The sequence below is a fragment of the Ranitomeya variabilis genome, chromosome 3 (assembly GCF_051348905.1).
Source record: "Ranitomeya variabilis isolate aRanVar5 chromosome 3, aRanVar5.hap1, whole genome shotgun sequence".
Classification (NCBI taxonomy): Eukaryota; Metazoa; Chordata; class Amphibia; order Anura; family Dendrobatidae; genus Ranitomeya; species Ranitomeya variabilis.
In genome coordinates, this window is record NC_135234.1 from 73688132 (window position 1) to 73706731 (window position 18600).

The 18600-nt window shown below is 46.4% G+C and overlaps 2 protein-coding genes across 6 annotated transcripts in view; one reads left to right on the forward strand and one right to left on the reverse strand.

The window, feature by feature from the left end:
- Nucleotides 1–2344, reverse strand: part of FANCB (FA complementation group B) — a 44484-nt gene extending 42140 nt beyond the window's left edge. Inside the window, exon 1 of one of the 5 annotated variants that reach the window (XM_077294167.1) lies at nucleotides 2306–2344. The gene's annotated coding sequence lies outside the window, so the exon portion shown is untranslated. The other 4 variants (XM_077294168.1, XM_077294166.1, XM_077294164.1 and 1 more) reach the window with 4 other exon arrangements.
- MOSPD2 (motile sperm domain containing 2) overlaps nucleotides 747–18600 on the forward strand; it is a 118453-nt gene continuing 100599 nt past the window's right edge. The window contains exon 1 of the mRNA XM_077294170.1: nucleotides 747–880. Coding sequence (XP_077150285.1) covers nucleotides 872–880 — 9 coding nt within the window. The 5' untranslated portion in view covers nucleotides 747–871. The remainder of the gene's footprint in view (nucleotides 881–18600) is intronic.

Genomic DNA, 18600 nt, shown 5'->3' on the forward strand with positions numbered 1-18600 from the left:
GCGGGCCCCGGGACTAGAGCCACACTACATGACGTCACTGTGTGCCCCGGGACTAGAGCCACACTACATGACGTCACTGTGGGCCCCGGGACTAGAGCCACACTACATGACATCACTGCGGGCCCCGGGACTAGAGCCACACTACATGACGTCACTGCGGGCCCCGGGACTAGAGCCATATTACATGACGTCACTGCGGGCCCCGGGACTAGAGCCATATTACATGACGTCACTGCGGGCCCCGGGACTAGAGCCACACTACATGACATCACTGTGGGCCCCAGGACTAGAGCCACACTACATGACGTCACTGCGGGCCCCGGGACTAGAGCCACACTACATGACGTCACTGCGGGCCCCGGGACTAGAGCCACTACATGACGTCACTGTGTGCCCCGGGACTAGAGCCACACTACATGACGTCACTGTGGGCCCCGGGACTAGAGCCACACTACATGACATCACTGCGGGCCCCGGGACTAGAGCCACACTACATGACGTCACTGTGGGCCCCGGGACTAGAGCCACACTACATGACGTCACTTAGTCACGGTCTCAGGCTACTTCCAGATACCCAAAAGTCCCGCCATATGCCGCAGTGCACTGTGGGTAAGCACGCCGCATGGCTGCGAGGAGCCCCCAGTCCCCGCTGGTCTCACCGTACACACCGCCCCGCAGTCAGGAGCGCCGTTACCCGCTCACGGTCCCAGCCTCACACCCGCTGACGTCATGCAGCAGATAGCGGAGGCGACAGCCGCCCAGGAGGGGGCAGGACGAGCAGTGACGTGACCGGTGACGTCAGCGAGGCCGGAAGGACTGGGAGACACCGGGCAGCGCAGTGTACGGAGAGCAGCGGCGGCAGACGGCGACCATGGCCGATGTGAGTAGTGGGGAGATGGGAGAGTAATGTACGGGGAGGAGGGAAGAGGCGGCCAGTGCCCGTAACACCGTGTGATGGCTGCAGGCACTGTCCTCATCAGGTGGCGGCGGGGGACGAGACGTCATCAGGTGGTGGCGCTGTGTGATGTCATCAGGTGGCGCAGTAGGGGCTGTGTGATGTCATCAGGTGGCGCAGTGAGGGCTGAGTGATGTCATCAGGTTCTGGGGCTGTGTGATGTCATCAGATGGAACGGTGTGATGTCATTAGATGGTACAGGTGGGACTGTGTGATGTCATCAGGTGGTGCAGGTGGAACGGTGTGATGTCATTAGATGGTGCAGGTGGAACGGTGTGATGTCATAATGTCATTAGATGGTGCAGGTGGGACTGTGTGATGTCATCAGGTGGTGCAGGTGGAACGGTGTGATGTCATTAGATGGTGCAGGTGGAACGGTGTGATGTCATTAGATGATGCAGGTGGGACTGTGTGATGTCATCAGGTGGCGCAGTAAGGCCTGTGTGATGTCATCAGGTGGTGCAGGTGGAACGGTGTGGTATCAGGTGCTGGGGCTGTGTGTCGTCATCAGGTGGCGCAGCAGGGGCTGTGTGATGTCATCAATCAACATGGGAGAGGGGAAAAAGGATTTTCACAGTGCTCCCAGAGTATCACAGGACCACGGGTGCCAGGTTCAATGTGGCTGGAGTCCACTTGTAAATGCAGGCAAAAAAGGAAAAACCAACACCAGGTGATATCCATAAAAATTAAAGTTTTATCTTTTATTTAATCCATTATTTGTAAAAAGTTAAAACAATGAGTAAGGACATAAAGTCCAGAACGTGTCAGGCGTGCGGGGGATGTTTGCCCCTTGAGACTCTGACATGTTTGTTTTTAACTTTTTGCAAACAATGGATTAAATAAAAGACAAAACTTGAATTTTTATGGAAATCACCTTGTGCAGTTTTTTTCTTTTTTGCCTGTGATGTCATCAGGTGGCGCAGTAGGGACTGTGATGTCATCAGGTGGTGTGGGTGGCTTTCTGTGATGTCATCAGGTGGTGTGGGTGGCTTTCTGTGATGTCATCAGGTGGTGTGGGTGGATTTATGTGATGTCATCAGGTGGTGTGGGTGGCTTTCTGTGATGTCATCAGGTGGTGTGGGTGGATTTATTTGATGTCATCAGGTGGTGTGGGTGGATTTGTGTGATGTCATCAGGTGGCTGCGGGGAACGAGACATCAGGTGGCGCAGTAGGGACTGTAAGTAGGAAATAAGAATGTGCAGAGTATGTGATGTCATCAATAGTGTGTTATTATATGTGATGTCATTGTACGGGGGTCCTGTGATGTCACCATGTGATGGCCCTGAGGACAGATGTGCTGGAGGATCACGGCTGTGAGCTGCAGAGTCTCATCCCGTCTTACCACTTACTGTGATCTGCGCCGATTTCAGTCTCCTGTTACTTTGTGTCAGAACGGAACAGAAAACTCCAAACTGTGGATTAGGTGAAAGTATCACTGTCAGCATGAAAAGTGTCAGAGCTTGCTGAGACCTGTAGTTCCTCAATAGCTGTAGGCCGTTGTACTGGGAGTGCCGGGTTATACGAGTAGGGACTGTTCACACATGTGCCAGGAGATCCGCGCGCCATGTCTGCACCTTGTTATATTCAGCTGTTTAAAAATGTCTTATTTGTTGCTGATCAAAAAAAAGTGACTCCTGCAATGTGAGAGTAGGAAGAAGGGGACTAACACTGCAGCATGGAATATTCTGGAATCTGTTAGACTTGCTGCAGGAGGCGCTCCAGGGCCTGACAGATTGGTTTATGGGGTCACATGTGAAGAAAAAATAAAAGAAGGTATAATCTCCTATTACATCCCTGCTGTTTCTCCACCGTCTCGTTCTGATCCTCCCCGACAGTCACCGATTACTTGGCTGCAGTGGTACAGCAGTATACCACTCAAAGCAGTGATTGGCTGCAGTGGTACAGCAGTATACCACTCAAAGCAGTGATTGGCTGCAGTGGTACAGCAGTATACCACTCAGAGCGGTGATTGGCTGCAGTGGTACAGCAGTATACCACTCAGAGCGGTGATTGGCTGCAGTGGTACAGCAGTATACCACTCAGTGCAGTGATTGGCTGCAGTGGTACAGCTGTATACCACTCAGAGCGGTGATTGGCTGCAGTGGTACAGCTGTATACCACTCAGAGCGGTGATTGGCTGCAGTGGTACAACAGTATACCACTCAGAGCGGTGATTGGCTGCAGTGGTACAGCAGTATACCACTCAGAGCGGTGATTGGCTGCAGTGGTACAGCAGTATACCACTTGGACTAGTAGTTATCTGCAGCAGTTTACCACTTGGACTAGTGGTTGGCTGTTTGGTACACCAGTATATCACTTAGACTAGTGATTGGGGGGAAGGTGAGCTGTGATATCCTCTATTCTGAATGGTGGATTCTGTGTTATGTACTGTGTATCCAGGTGTTATCTGTCATAGTACATGAGGGAGAGGAGGTGAGCTTTTGTGAATGGTGGATTCTTTGTTATTAGTCATTGTACAAGAGGAGGTGAGCTGTGATATCATCTGTTGTGATTGGTGCATCCTGTGTTATCTACTGTATATAGAGGTGCTATGTCTCTGTAATCCTCTTGGTAATGAGACTGCTGTAAAGTCTTGTGTATGAAGCACGTGACCATGGCCCCCCGGAGAGCCCTCTATCACTTCTTTCTGATCTATTAGGGCATATGGCCTGAAGTTGTCTGTATGGGACAAGCCCTTGGAGTACCAGGTTGTGATGATGAAGTCATCGGTGATAAATGAATGCGCGCTGGGCTTCTGAATATTGGGCCCCAGCCGATCATCAGCATAGGGGTCCCAACACCACTTCCTGAGATGCCGCCGTAGTCAAACAAATGTGGACTAATGCTCACACAGAGTAATCAAGACCCTGTTTAAATAATGGTCGGGGTCCTCAGTAGTCAGATCACTAGCAATCATATATCTATAAATGTTAAATTTGACATAGTCCCTGTAAAATGCACTTGACAGCTGATGCATGCTGCCCGAGCCACATTTCAGCTGTAGGGAGAGACCTGTCATCTTCGCAGTGAGGTGAGGGGAGGCTTTTGGGGTCCGACTGCTTGGACTCGTCCCCTGAGCGGCATGGTTCTTGGCCGGCTTTTAAATGTATGTTTTCTCTGAAACACTGCAGCGGTCCAGCTGTCAGATCGGTCAGCATGAATCAGCTGCCAGGTTCCCTTTAAAGGGATTCTCTGGGCAAAATAAAACTTTGTCCAAGGGACTGGATATGTATACAATATGAAATAGCAAAGACCGATATACTCTCCTACCAGCACCCACTGGACGGCCGCGGCCTGTGATGGACGGCCGCGGCCTGTGATGGACGGCCGCGGCCTGTGATGGACGGCCGCGGCCTGTGATGGACGGCCGCGGCCTGTGATGGACGGCCGCGGCCTGTGATGGACGGCCGCGGCCTGTGATGGACGGCCGCGGCCTGTGATGGACGGCCGCGGCCTGTGATGGACGGCCGCGGCCTGTGATGGACTGCAGTGGTCTGATGCCTTGAGCTGCGTGTCATTGGATGTTTTATGATTCAAGTTGCTGCCATAGCTGTTTCCGTATTCAGGTGAGTGCCGTACGGTGATTATGTCCGAGTGTGTTTTGTTTGTTTTTTTGTACTTATTTCATCCTCTGGGCAAAGTTTTATTTCTTCCTGACAACCCCTTTATGTCTCGCTGGGTGTGTGAAAATCTTTCCTGATCTCCCAGGAAAGAATCTGATCCTCGGTGTTCGGCCCCTCGGACGCCCCCTACTCTAGTCTACACTGGCACAGATAAATCTTTAGTTTTCTATTGTCGCAAGTCGTTTTTCAAGTTGCCTGTGACCGAGTTCATTGAGCCAGGACGACCCGAGGATCCTCTTTTCTGTGTTATACCGGCAGGGAGAAGCGGTTTTATTTCTGGAAGTGACATTGAGCTTTGTCACAGAACACTAAGTTCAAGTGTAAAATTAGGGAAGAAAGAAAAGAAAGCTGTCATAAGATCATGGGGATGATTTTCTATATGTGAGGGCTGCCTGCCATTATGTCACTGTATATCAGGGGTTCTCCGCGGTTATCACAGAGTACGGGCGTCCATCCATAATGAAACATTCAGTGCAACAGTAAGGCTCTGTTCACATGTCCACTTGTTATGTTAAATAAATATGTCTTTACAAACAGCAGAAAGGGACATGGAGTGGATCACAGGTTCTGAGCAGATCCTTCTTTGAATGATTTAAATTATAAACTTTAAAGGGAATCTATCACGTTGCCAAATGCTTGGTGGTTAGCACTGTAGCCTTGTAGCCCTGGGTTCAAATGCCACCAAGGACAACATCTCAAGGAGTTTGTATCAGGGCTGTGGAGTCAGTATTCAATCTTCCAAATCCTCGATGTCCCTGACCCCGACTCCACAGCACTGGTCACTACTGAGCATGTGCTTAAAGTGCAGCACAGATTCATCTCAACTACGACTCCACAGCACTGGTCACTACTGAGCATGTGCTTAAAGTGCAGCACAGATTCATCTCAACTAGAAGCCCAGATCCTTAGATCAGCAACAGAACAGACATTATAGGACATTTCAGAACTTTTATTATGAAAACATTTACAGCCCATCCTGCATTGTGCTACTGGACCCAATGTGTTAAATATTTTAGGAGACACTCAATTTTATACCAACTCCACCAAAATTGACACCTACTCCACAGCCCTGGTTTTTATGCTCTCCTTGGGTTCTGTGGGTTTCCTCCTACACTCAAAAGACATACTGATGGGAATCTAGATTGTGAGCCCCAATGGGGACGATAATGATGTGCAGACATGGAGCCGCGGCTTCAGTTACCGGTCAGTATGCAGTGAGTGGCGGCTGTAACCAATCCCCAGCACAGTGACTGACCATTTGCTCTGCTGTTGCTTAGTGTAGAGTCGTCATTACAACTTCTGCTCACTATGTACTGAGTAGTGACTGAAAGCTGGAGGCTGCCTGGAGAAAAAGTTTTTCTCCCAGTAGCTGCACTTTTAGTTCTGCGGCCACTTGTCTTAAGAAAGTTATTAATCTGCAGATTAATCCCATATCTACAGGTTAATAGCATTTGGATACATGAGAGGTTCCCTATAAAAATGAACAGCTTTGTTTACACTTTGTATCCTTTTTGTTGTGTTAGTAACGATCCGTTTTTACTAGGGATCTCTGAATACCTCTCGCGTTCCGTGTATGCGCCGTGCTGAATTAACAGATCCGTTAGCGGAAGACCTGTTTCCTCAAATGCTTCAATGTTTAAAGAATAACCTCCGTTTCTATCCATTTTTGGGGGGGAAGAAAAAAAGTTTGTGCCGACTGTATTTTTTTTTCTTCCAATTAAAAACAAGATATCCACCAGAAAGGAGACAGAAGACTGCGGTCAGTGTTATTTCCCCTGAGACGAGCGGTGATTCTACCAAACAACTATTCACTCGTATGGTTTTGGGCCCCTTTGGAGAGTTCATGGACATAAGTGGGGTCTGTGGAAAATCCGCTGGATGCTCTCCCCTTGGGAAGCTATCCTAAGGTGTATGTAAAGTGCCCCCTTTTCTGGTTCTCGGGTCTACAGCTCGCCTATGTGCAGACACCGAGGGCTGCTGCGTTGTTACATTGGTCAGTGGGGACTGATGTTATGGCAATGAGTATCCACACAGCGAACTGAGGTCACCAGCGAGCAAAGTCTCCGGTTGTGAGACCATCCAGAGAGCGCCTGTGACCCATCCCCCTGCTCTCTGGGTGAGTTCACACCTCATGATTTTCAGCCAGGCTCTCGGTTCCCGTTCTCTGATCTAACTGTAACTGTAAGAGCAGTGAGACTATGGAACTCTCTGCCGTATGATGTTGTAATGAGTGATTCATTACTTACATTTAAGAGGGGAATGGATGCCTTTCTGGAAAAGTATAATGTTACAGGGTATATACACTAGATTCCTTGATAGGGCGTTGATCCAGGGAACTTGTCTGATTGCCGTATGTGGAGTCAGGAAGGAATTTTTTTCCCCAATGTGGAGCTTACTCTTTGCCACATGTTTTTTTTTTGCCTTCCTCTGGATCAACATGTTAGGGCATGTTAGGTTAGGCTATGGGTTGAACTAGATGGACTTAAAGTCTTCCCTCAACCTTAATAACTATGTTACATGGGCATGTGTTTCAGACCAGTCCTGGGAACCTTGCTTGCTTTTAATACATGTTTGATCTGTTAATGGAGACTTGGAGTAAATATTAACTAATGATCTTATTGTTATAGGTTATAGAGACCTCTGCATGGAGGACATCTACTATATAATTGTCTATGGGTCACTTCCGTCTGTCCTTCTGTCTGTCGCGGTTATTCGTTCGCTGATTGGTCTCGCCAGCTGCCTGTCATGGCTGCCGCGACCAATCAGCGACGCGCACAGTCTGGAAGAAAATGGCCGCTCCTTACTCCCCGCACTCACTGCCCGGCGCCCGCATACACCCCTCCGCTCACCGCTCACACAGGGTAAATGCCGGCGGTAACGGACCGCGTTATGCCGCGGGTAACGCACTCTGTTACCGCTGCTATTAACCCTGTGTGACCAAGTTTTTTACTATTGACGCAGCCTATGCAGCGCCAATAGTAAAAACATCTGTTAAAAATAATTAAAAAAAATAAAAAATGATTATATACTCACCTACGCCGCCTTTCCCGCTCCTCGCCATGCAACCGGCACGTTCCGTTGGCACGGATGGTCTGGCAGAAGGACCTGCCATGACGTCACGGTCATGTGACCGCGACGTCATCGCAAGTCATACGCGCATGCGCGGAAAGGACCTGCCGTGACGTGACGGTCATGTGACCGCGACGTCCTCACAGGCCCTGCGCGAGCAGGCTGGGACCGGAAGACGACAGGCGACAGAACTACAAGTATGGTGAGTATGTTAGAACTACAAGGGGCCCTCGGATCGGAAGGTGAGTATGTTTATTTTTTTATTTTTTAACCTGTGACATACGTGGCTGGGCAATATACTACGCGGCTCTGTGCTGAATACTGCGTCACTGGGCAATATACTACGTCACTGGGCAATATACTACGTCACTGGGCAATATACTAGCAATATACTACGCGGCTTTGTGCTGTATACTACATCACTGGGCAATATACTACGTCACTGGGCAATATACTACATCACTGGGCAATATACTACATGGCTGGGCAATATACTACATCACTGGGCAATATACTACATCACTGGGCAATATACTACATCACTGGGCAATATACTACATGGCTGGGCAATATACTACATGGCTGGGCAATATACTACATGGCTGGGCAATATACTACATCACTGGGCAATATACTACATCACTGGGCAATATACTACGTGGCTGGCAATATACTACGTGGCTCTGTGCTGAATACTACGTCACTGGGCAATATACTACGTCTCTGGGCAATATACTAGCAATATACTACGTGGCTCTGTGCTGTATACTACGTCACTGGGCAATATACTACGTGGCTGGGCAATATACTACATGGCTGGGCAATATACTACATCACTGGGCAATATACTACATCACTGGGCAATATACTACATCACTGGGCAATATACTACATGGCTGGGCAATATACTACATGGCTGGGCAATATACTACATCACTGGGCAATATACTACATCACTGGGCAATATACTACATCACTGGGCAATATACTACATCACTGGGCAATATACTACATCACTGGGCAATATACTACATGGCTGGGCAATATACTACGTGGCTGGGCAATATACTACATCACTGGGCAATATACTACGTGGCTGGCAATATACTACGTGGCTCTGTGCTGAATACTACGTCACTGGGCAATATACTACGTTACTGGGCAATATACTACGTGGCTGGGCAATATACTAGCAATATACTACGTGGCTCTGTGCTGTATACTACGTCACTGGGCAATATACTACGTGGCTGGGCAATATACTACATGGCTGGGCAATATACTACGTGGCTGGGCAATATACTACGTGGCTGGGCAATATACTACTTGGGCTGTGCTATATACTACGTGGACATACATATTCTAGAATACCCGATGTGTTAGAATCGGGCCACCATCTAGTTATATAATACTTGTCAGAGGAGGACCCCTGTACCACATATCCTTTGGGATAAGTTGCTGCTTGGAAGGAGACCTTCTCCTATTGGCAGAAAAGGTCCCTCACCTCCACTTGGTCTCTAAACTCCTAGAACATTTAGTCTAATCTCATCCGATCCGCTATCTCTCAGAGAACTCTCTTGACCCTGTACAATCTGGTTTAATCAGTCTACTAAAGGCATTATCTAATGATTACTGATCCCTGTTGATTCTCCTGGATCTCTGCAGCATTCCACACTGTGGATCACCAGCTCCTCCTCACTATGCTCCGCTCCATAGGCCTCAGGAACACTGTTCTCTCCTGGTTCTCCTCCTACTTCTCTGACCGCTCCTTCACTGTATCTTTTGCTGGCTCCTCTTCCTCTCCCCTTCCCTTTAGGCTATGTGCACACGGTCAGGATTTCTTGCAGAAAATTCCTGAGAAAAACCTGAAATTTTCTGCAAGAAATCTGCATGCGTTTTTGCCGTGTTTTTGGTGCGTTTTTTTCCGGATATTTCCCAATGCATTTTATAGTGGGAAATCCGCAAAAAACCCACAAAATTAATGAACATGCTGCGTTTTTTACCGCGATGCGTTTTTTTTTGCGGAAAAAAAACGCATCATGTGCACAAAAATTGCGGAATTCATTCTAAATGATGGGATGCATATTGTATGCTTGTTTTTTTGCGGTTTTATAGCGTTTTTATCGCAAAAAAAATGCGAAAAATCAGCAACGTGTGCACACAGCCTTAGGCTATGTGCACACGTTGCAGAATTGCCGTGGAAATTTCCGCAGCAATTCTGCAACTCCTGCCGCGGGTATATCGCATGCTGAACTGGCACTAAACACTAGCGTTTTACAAGTGTAATTAACTTGCAGAATGCTATCGTTTTCCAAGAGATCTGTAGCATCGCTTGGAAAACTGATTGACAGGTTGTTCACACTTGTCAAACATAGTGTTTGACAAGTGTGACCAACTTTTTACTATTGATGCTGCCTATGCAGCATCAATAGTAAAAAGATAGAATATTAAAAATAATTAAAAAAAATAATAAATCATGATATTCTCACCTTCCGGTATCCCGCACAGCTTTCTCGCTCCTCGCGATGCTCCGGTCCCAGTAATGCTTTGTGGCGTGACCCCAGATGACGTAGCAGTCTTGCGAGAGTGCACGTCATCACAGGTCATTGCCGCAAAGCATCCCTGGGAACGCGAGCACCGCGAGGAGCGGGAAAGCTGCGCGGGACGCTGGAAGGTGAGAATATCACTATTTTTTATTTTAATTCTTAACTATTATATGGTTCCGAGGGCCTGGAGGAGAGTCTCCTCTCCTTCACCCTGGGTACCATCCGCACATGATCCGCTTACTTCCCGCATGGTGGGCACAGCCCCATGCGGAAAGTAAGCTGATCAATGCATTCCTGTGTGCGCAGAATCCCCACGATTCCGCACTTTAATGAACATGCTGCGTTTTTTTCCGGAATGCGATTCCGCCTCGGAAAAAAGCACATGTGCACAAGAAACACGGAATGCATTCTAATAATAGGATGCTTAATGTATGCGTTTTTTTGCGGTTTTATAGCGAAAAGACTTGAAAATTCCTAAACGTGTGCACATAGCCTAAGGGTACCGTCACACAGTGGCATTTTTATCGCTACGACGGCACGATTCGTGACGTTCTAGCGATATCGTTACGATCTCGCAGTGTCTGACACGCAGCAGCGATCAGGGACCCTGCTGAGAATCGTACGTCGTAGCAGATCGTTTGAAACTTTCTTTCGTCGCTGGATCTCCCGCTGTCATCGCTGGATTGTTGTGTGTGACAGCGATCCAGCGATGCGTTCGCTGGTAACCAGGGTAAACATCGGGTTACTAAGCGCAGGGCACGTCACTGCTGCGCTCTGCTCTCACTGTACGGCTGCACTCAGTCAGAGCAGGAAGCAGACGGCAAGGGACCTGACGGACATCAGATGGTCAGTATGTACTGTTTTTTTTTTTTTACTTTTACGCTGGTAACCACGGTAAACATCGGGTTACTAAGCGCGGCCCTGCGCTTAGTAACCCGATGTTTACCCTGGTTACCAGCGAACCTCGGCATCGTTGGTCGCTGGAGAGCGGTCTGTGTGACAGCTCCCCAGCGACCACACAACGACTTACCAACGATCACGGCCAGGTCGTATCGCAGGACGTGATCGTTGGTAAATCGTATAGTGAGACGGTACCCTTACTGTCAAAGTTCCTCAGGGTTCTGACTTAGGTCCCCACCTCTTCTCCTTATATACTGCCCTTATTGGACAAACCATCAGCAGATTTGTTTCTCAGTACCATCTCTCTGCTGATGACACCTAATTGTACACTTCGTCTCCTGATATCACCCCTGCATTACTGTCTCTAACGTCATGTCCTCCCTCTATCAAAAACTCAACTCCTTATATGTCATCCCTCCACTAACCTTCCTAAACCCAATATTGCCATTTTCTTGTGTGGTTTTACAATACACTAGCTGGCTCAGAGTTGTATTTAACACAGATTTTTTTTTCACTTTTTGACTCTGCAAAAACGTTTACTGTTGGTCTGATTCCTTCTTGTCTGGACTATACAGCTCTCTGCTAATCGGTCTCCCTCTTCCTTAACCCTCCGTAATCCATCCTGAATTCAGTAGACTGGATCAATCATATTTCTGTCCAGCTGCTACATCGGTGTCTCCACCCTGTGCCAGCCATTGCACTGGTTGCCCATCCAATACAGTGAACTGAATAAACTTATCATTCTCATCCAATCTGCATATAACATATACAATAAATCAATCCGTACACCATGGCAATGTAAAAAATTAATTATTCCTTACACGTTTCCAAACCTCAACCCAAGCCTTAAGGGTGTATTTACTTATGTAAAAGTTACGATAATGTCTGCGCACATTTGCTTGGCCGTTTTAGGAACTCTCATAGAAATGATTAGACTTAGAGAGTGCCACGATATGGAGCTGCCTCTTCATTCACAGGGACATGAGAGGAGGCCCCATTCCTGGGATGGGGGCAGTTTATCAGGTGGGGCATGCGTCCCATGGATATGCCATGTGTATCTGAGATAGGAAGAGCTCTTTAACCCATACATGTCTGCAAACCATAATGATAAATGAATAAACCAATAAAATGTTATTTTTCTTTACTAAAAAAAAGTCATCTGTTTCCGTTCTATTTTTAATTAGTTTGGGTTTCAATTAACTCTTAAAGAATACTTGTCACTTGCTCAAAAAAATGAGTTGTATACCTTGTACAGTATTTCCTTTCCTGATTCTGCAGCTTTTTTTTTTTGTTTGGCACTGCGTTACTTCAGTGCAGAGATAATCACATCTGTTGCATTTGGCGTGCAGTATGTGAAATCTCTGCTTGTAGTGCAACTTTCACCTCCTTCTACCTTACCTCCTTTTTTCCTGGATTTTTTCAAAGTAAGTACACCAGTCTCATCAGGTACTATTGATCTGCGTAATAATTTTAGCAGTTTGTGTTGTTAAATATAGTTTTAGACCTGCTGTGATGAGAATTTGAGAATTGCATTTTTCTTTTTCCTTTCCATTATTAAAAAATAGTCAAATGGAAAACAACCTAAAAGTTAATGTAGTAGCGATAAGTTTATTAAGGCTGTCTGTTTTACATAAAGAGGTTTTGGCATCTTCATCTTTCGTTTTTTGGGGGGAAGGGTTTGCGGCAGTCAATTTTTGCCAAAGTAACAACAGGAAATGATAATTATTTTGTTATTTCTTCATTCCATGGTGCTGTACATGTGAAGAGGGTTCATATACATATAGAATATACTATAAGTAGACTACCATTGAAAGACTGGTCCGGAGGGGAGAGGACGCTGGCCTCATGGGCTTACAATCTAAGTTCAGCCATACTGCCTGTTGTTTATTAATGAACTTTCTAGAAATGGATAGTAAAAATGTCATTTTGCTTTATCCAGCTTTCATTAAAAAGAGGGAAAACCACAATGACCAAACCTGAGCTTTGGCTCTAACTTCTGAGTTTCTAATACTAAAATAATAGACATGTATTTCCCACATGTATCGATTGGAAGTTCACTAGAGAAGAAGCTGGACAGGACTAGTCTTCACAGTGTAAGGGCTGGGGCGGATGGCTGTAGATTCTCTCATCTGAAAGAATAGGGCCGATATTGTGGTCGGAGCGTGATCAGATTCTCTTGGACGAGGAGAAGATGGACAAAAAATGTCTCCATCTTCTTCATTCTGAAATAAGACTGCACTCAGATGTCATCCGAGTGCAGTCTGATTAGTTCCATGAACTCACTGACTTGCACGGGCGAGTTCTATCCAAATATCTCATCAGACTCGGGCATGTAGCAATTTTATTTATTTTTTTTCCCTGTTGCTAGCTCTGTGCATTCTATGTGCACGGCCCCATAGAATTACATTGGTCCGAGTGCGATTCGATGTTTTGTCGGATCACACTCAGACAACAGATGCGCTCATCTGCACCTGCCCTAAGGCTCAGTCCACACTACGCCTGTGCACACTGTCGGGTGCATACACTTTGGATGTGTATGGCCGCTGTCGGGACGATACCGAGGATCCGTCACTATAGGAAGCCATTGTAATGAAATGTGCATGGCATGGTAGACTTCTCTTTGTAATGGCCACTGTATAGGAAAGTGCTGGGCAAACTCACAAATGGCATACATGTCCGCCAGATGGAGGCTGAAAGAACACACTTTTGGCTTCTCCCTGGTAATTGGAGGTCTACAGCGATGTTCCAGTATACGATGGGAACTACTCCTAACATATACTGTTGTAAAGGCGCACAGGTGCAGTGTGCGCATAGCCTTAAAGGGGTTGTGCAGTGAAAGCAAGTTATCACCTGTCCTCAGGTTAGGTGATTATATGCTGATTGGTGGGTGTCTGTCCGCCAGGTCCTGCACCAATCAGCAGATTGGGAAACTTTAATCCCTATGACAAAATGTTGGATGCTCAACCACCGCTCCATTCATTCTCTGTGGGGCTGCCATTGGGAATGAATGGATGGACGGTAGAGCGAGCGCACTGCCACTCTATTCTATTGGGGATTAAAGTTCCTTGTTCTGCCGCTCGGTGCAGGTCCCTACGGTCGGACCCCCATCAATCAGCGTGTTATTGTCTATCCTGTTGGTATGTGATGACTTGTTTTCACCACACAGCCCCTGGCAGTGGCAGTGATAGTACAGTAGTAGCAGAGTCTCCAGTGGCCCCTGAGGATGATGTCTGCTCAGGGGCTTCTCTCCAGATGGTGTATTCAGGATGGTGGGCGCCTTTCTCCTAACACATCCCCTCGGATTACATGTATTGTGCCGAGTATAGAGCCCCGCTCCCCTTACTACCTACAGCTGAGATTTGTGTAGAATTTGTCATGGATCAGTCTCTGTGAATCTGAATGTACATGTCCTTCAGTTCTTGTCCGTCCCCTGATGCCGCACCATTGTGCCTGCGGACTGCACGTTAATCTGGTTACCAGGGGAATTAAGCAGTGCCCACATGTTGTGCCAGGTTTATCTGGTTCACTGATGTTATTCGAGGTTATGTGGTGCTTGGATTTTCCGCACAGTGACAGTGCCCCGCACACTGCAGTCACCCCAGACTAAACCAACAGTGCTGGATTCCAGAAGTTACAGAGCGCACTGCTGCTGCTGACAGTTTTCTTCTCTCTACCCAGGCTGAGACTTTTGTGCTTGATCAGGATGCTGTTGGGCTTTGTTCACATGTTGCAAATTTGCAATGTTTTTTTTTAATGCAAAGTAAAAGCTGCTGTTTACAGCACCAGCAAAAGCTGAATTGGAAACTGCTGTCAATTTGTTTCAGCCTTATTGCAGCGTTTTTTCATCTATACAAACAATGAGAAAGCGAAAAAAAGCAGCAAAATTATTGCCAGTTTTTGGTGAAAAAAATCAGGTACAGCAGGATATGAAGCCTAGGCAGAGAGGTTTTGGGGTGCGCTGAGGTCCGTTGTAATTTATTTTTGCGATTTTTCCTTAAAGATGTTGTCTACTACTTTTACATTGATGCCCTATCTTCAAGATAGGGCATCAATGTCTGATCGGTCGGGGTCCGATATCCCCTCCCCCGCCGATCAGCTGTTATCAGTAACAGTGGCTACCAGCCTGAAGCACTTACTTGTGGAGCGGGCCGTCTACTTGTAGTGGCTGCCGTGGGGTACTACACATCCGCCTTCTATTCTATTCACTATTCTACACTACAAGTAGATGGCCAGCTCCGTACATGAGCACTGCCGGTCTGCGGCCATTGGCACAGATAAGAGATAAGATCCTATCCTCAATATGTAGTAGGTGTAGCAATAATAATATTAGCAAATACCTCCAATTAGAAATGTAGTATAGTCCTTCTGATTAGCTGTGTCGCTTACACCATGTGCAGGGCATTGCAGTAGCTTAGGTATCCATGGTTACGACCACTCATCTAGTGAAAGTTGTTGTTGTTAGTGGTCGTAACCATGGATCCTGACGTTGCATATCCTGATTGGTGGATCCTATGTTATCAGCTGTGGTGGTGTAATCCTGACTCTGATGATAATAAAACTGCTGTAATTTCTTACCGAAACACAAATACCTGATTAACTATATTTCATTTTCTGAATGCTTTTTACACAGTGATGACGCCTTTTACCAGTTGCTATTGTTGTCCTTTTAATACCTAACATCTACCATGGATATAAGCAGCCAATCACTGGGCTCTGCAGTGATGTCCGTGTACACAATGTAAGGTGGCCCTGGTGAAGTCATGTAAATGGCGATACGCATTTAGTCCATGAGCCGGGCCAGATATCGGTACCACCCGGAGTGACTAATTTTCTTTGGTATTTTTAGGTAGATGCATGTCTGTAGTTTATTTTTTGATATGATAGCCCTTACATATACGTAGCTTATTAACCCCTTCAGCCCTAGGCCTATTTGTACCCAAGTGCCTAAGCCAATCTGACCTGTGCCACTTCATGGGCTAATAACTTTGGAACGCTTTCACCTATCCAAGCCATTCTGAGATTGTTTTCTCGTGACATATTGTACTTCACGTCAGTGCTAAATGGGAGTCAATATATTTTACCTTTCTATATAAAAAAATGCTAAATATTCGGAAATTTTGGAAAAATCGGCAATTTTTTAACTTTGAAATTCTCTGCTTTTTACAAAAATACTGATACCCCCCATAATAGTTATTAATTTACACTCCCCACATGTTTACTTCATATTGGCATCATTTTGAAAATGAAACCTTATTGTTTTACGACGTAATAGGGCTTATAGTTTTATGCGCAATTTTTCACATTTACAGCAAAACCCACTTTTCAAAGGACCAAGTCACTTCTGAAGTCACTTTAAGGGGCTTACATAACAGAAACCACCCATAAATTACCCCATTTTGCAAACTACACCCCTCAAGCTGTTCAAAACTCATTTTTAAAAACTGTTAACCCTTTAGGTGTTCCACAGGAATTTTAGCAGAATGAAGGCGAAATTTCAAAATTTCATTTTTTTTCCAGATATTACATTGTAATCCAATTTTACCTGCAACCTAGCAAGGGTTAACGGCAAACCCAAACTTGGTTACCCTAATTCTGCAGTTTATAGAAACACCCCACATGTACTCGTAAACTAAAGTATGGGCACACAGCACAGCTCAACACGGAAGGAGCGCTATGTGGTTTTTGGGTGGCGGATTCACTGGAAGAAATCTAGGGGGCCATGTCACATTTGAAGGCTGCCTGAGGTACCCCCACAGTGGAAACCCCAAAAAGTGACCCTATTTTGGAAACTACACCCCCAAGGAATCTTTTAGGGGGTATAGTGACCACTTTGACCCAACCAGTGTTTCACAGTAGTTGGAAACACTTGGTTGAGAAAATGGAAAAAGTGCATTTTTTACATGAAGGTGTCATTTTAGGCTCATTTTTTTATTTTTAAGAGGTGTACCAGCAAAAAATGCACCCCACTATTTGTTCACCAATCTCTCCCGAACACAACAACACCCGATATGTTGTCGTACACTGCAGTATTGGGGAACGGCAGGCCTCGGAAGGGAAGGAGCGCCAAATGACTTTTGGAGTGCAAATTTTACTGGAAGAAATCTAGGGGGCTATGTCACATTTGAAGACACCCTGAGGTGCCCCAACACACGCACACACACTGACACATACACGTTCTGTGCTGAACAGGACTCTCCGGTCTTCTCTGCAGAGCTCCTATCTCCCTCTGTAGAGGCTGACACCTATTTCAGGATGCAGGCCTTAGAGATCTGTGTGTTGAATCCGGTGTAATCGCTGAAGGATCAGTGTCTGGAGTGATGGACGGCCGGAGGTACAACAGAGCAGTGAGACTACACAAGCTGGTCTATGAAGCACTTATGAGGCTTGCATGGAAAAACTTCCTTCCATGGCTAGAAGAAAACCATGCAAGGGACCTTCACCATCTGGATGAAACACTGAAGAACATCACAAACTTTCGCATCAGTGTGTCGCAGGGATCCTTCGAAAAGCTCTTGGATAATGAATCTTGCACACTTACCCTGAAGCTCTTTCAAGTTTATCTTGAGACCCTCAGAAATGAACAACTCTCAGCATTCTGGATGTCATACTTGGACATGGTCGAGACCATGCTGGCCCTGGTTCGAGCTTCAAGAGAAGGCAACTGGATGCTTCACCTAGGAGCAATCCGACAGATGATACCATGGTGTTTTGCCTATGACAAGGTCAACTATGCCCGATACCTAACCTATTACTATGCCACAATGTCTCGGCTGCCCATAGAACACCCAGAGGTCCATGAATACTTCATGCAAGGTGGCTTTTCGGTCCAGATCGGTAGCAAGAATCCTTTTGGACGAATTCCTGTGGACCAGACCATTGAAGAGACAATCAACAAAGACACCCAGACACCAGGGGGCACAAAAGGCTTCAGCCTCAAAGTTGGAGCTGTTTCCAGGTTCTACCTGACATCAGAGTACCGCAGTATGTACTTGAGGCAGCTGAGGGCCCTGGTAGGCCAACAATATACTGACTTCAGCCATTCAGACCTACAGGTGTCTAGGATTAGAAGAGATGAAGCCGATGTCCAATCTTTCGTTCAACTGCTGGAGACAGGTTGGGTGAACCCCTTCAACAAAGAGCATAATGGTGAACTTATCAGTTTGTCAACAGCGACTGTAGCACCACCAGATGTAGCCAAAGACCTTCAAGGGGCATACAGTATAGGAGAGGATGCATATCAAACATTCAAGGATGAGCGTTTGGGTACCGATAAGCCAACTACATTGTTTCATGACAAGATGACGAAGAACAAACTTAAAACGTTCTCTAACATCCAAATGAAGACACGCAGACAAGGTCTTGGCAAGGAGGTAATTTTGAAGGCTGACAGAAACCTATTTGGCCAGATGATACTTGTAGCTGAGAACAGAAAGCTACAAATGAGTGATGTCTTGACTCATCCCCTGGGTCCATTGCCATGGGCACTTGCCAATGGTGATGGGTCTA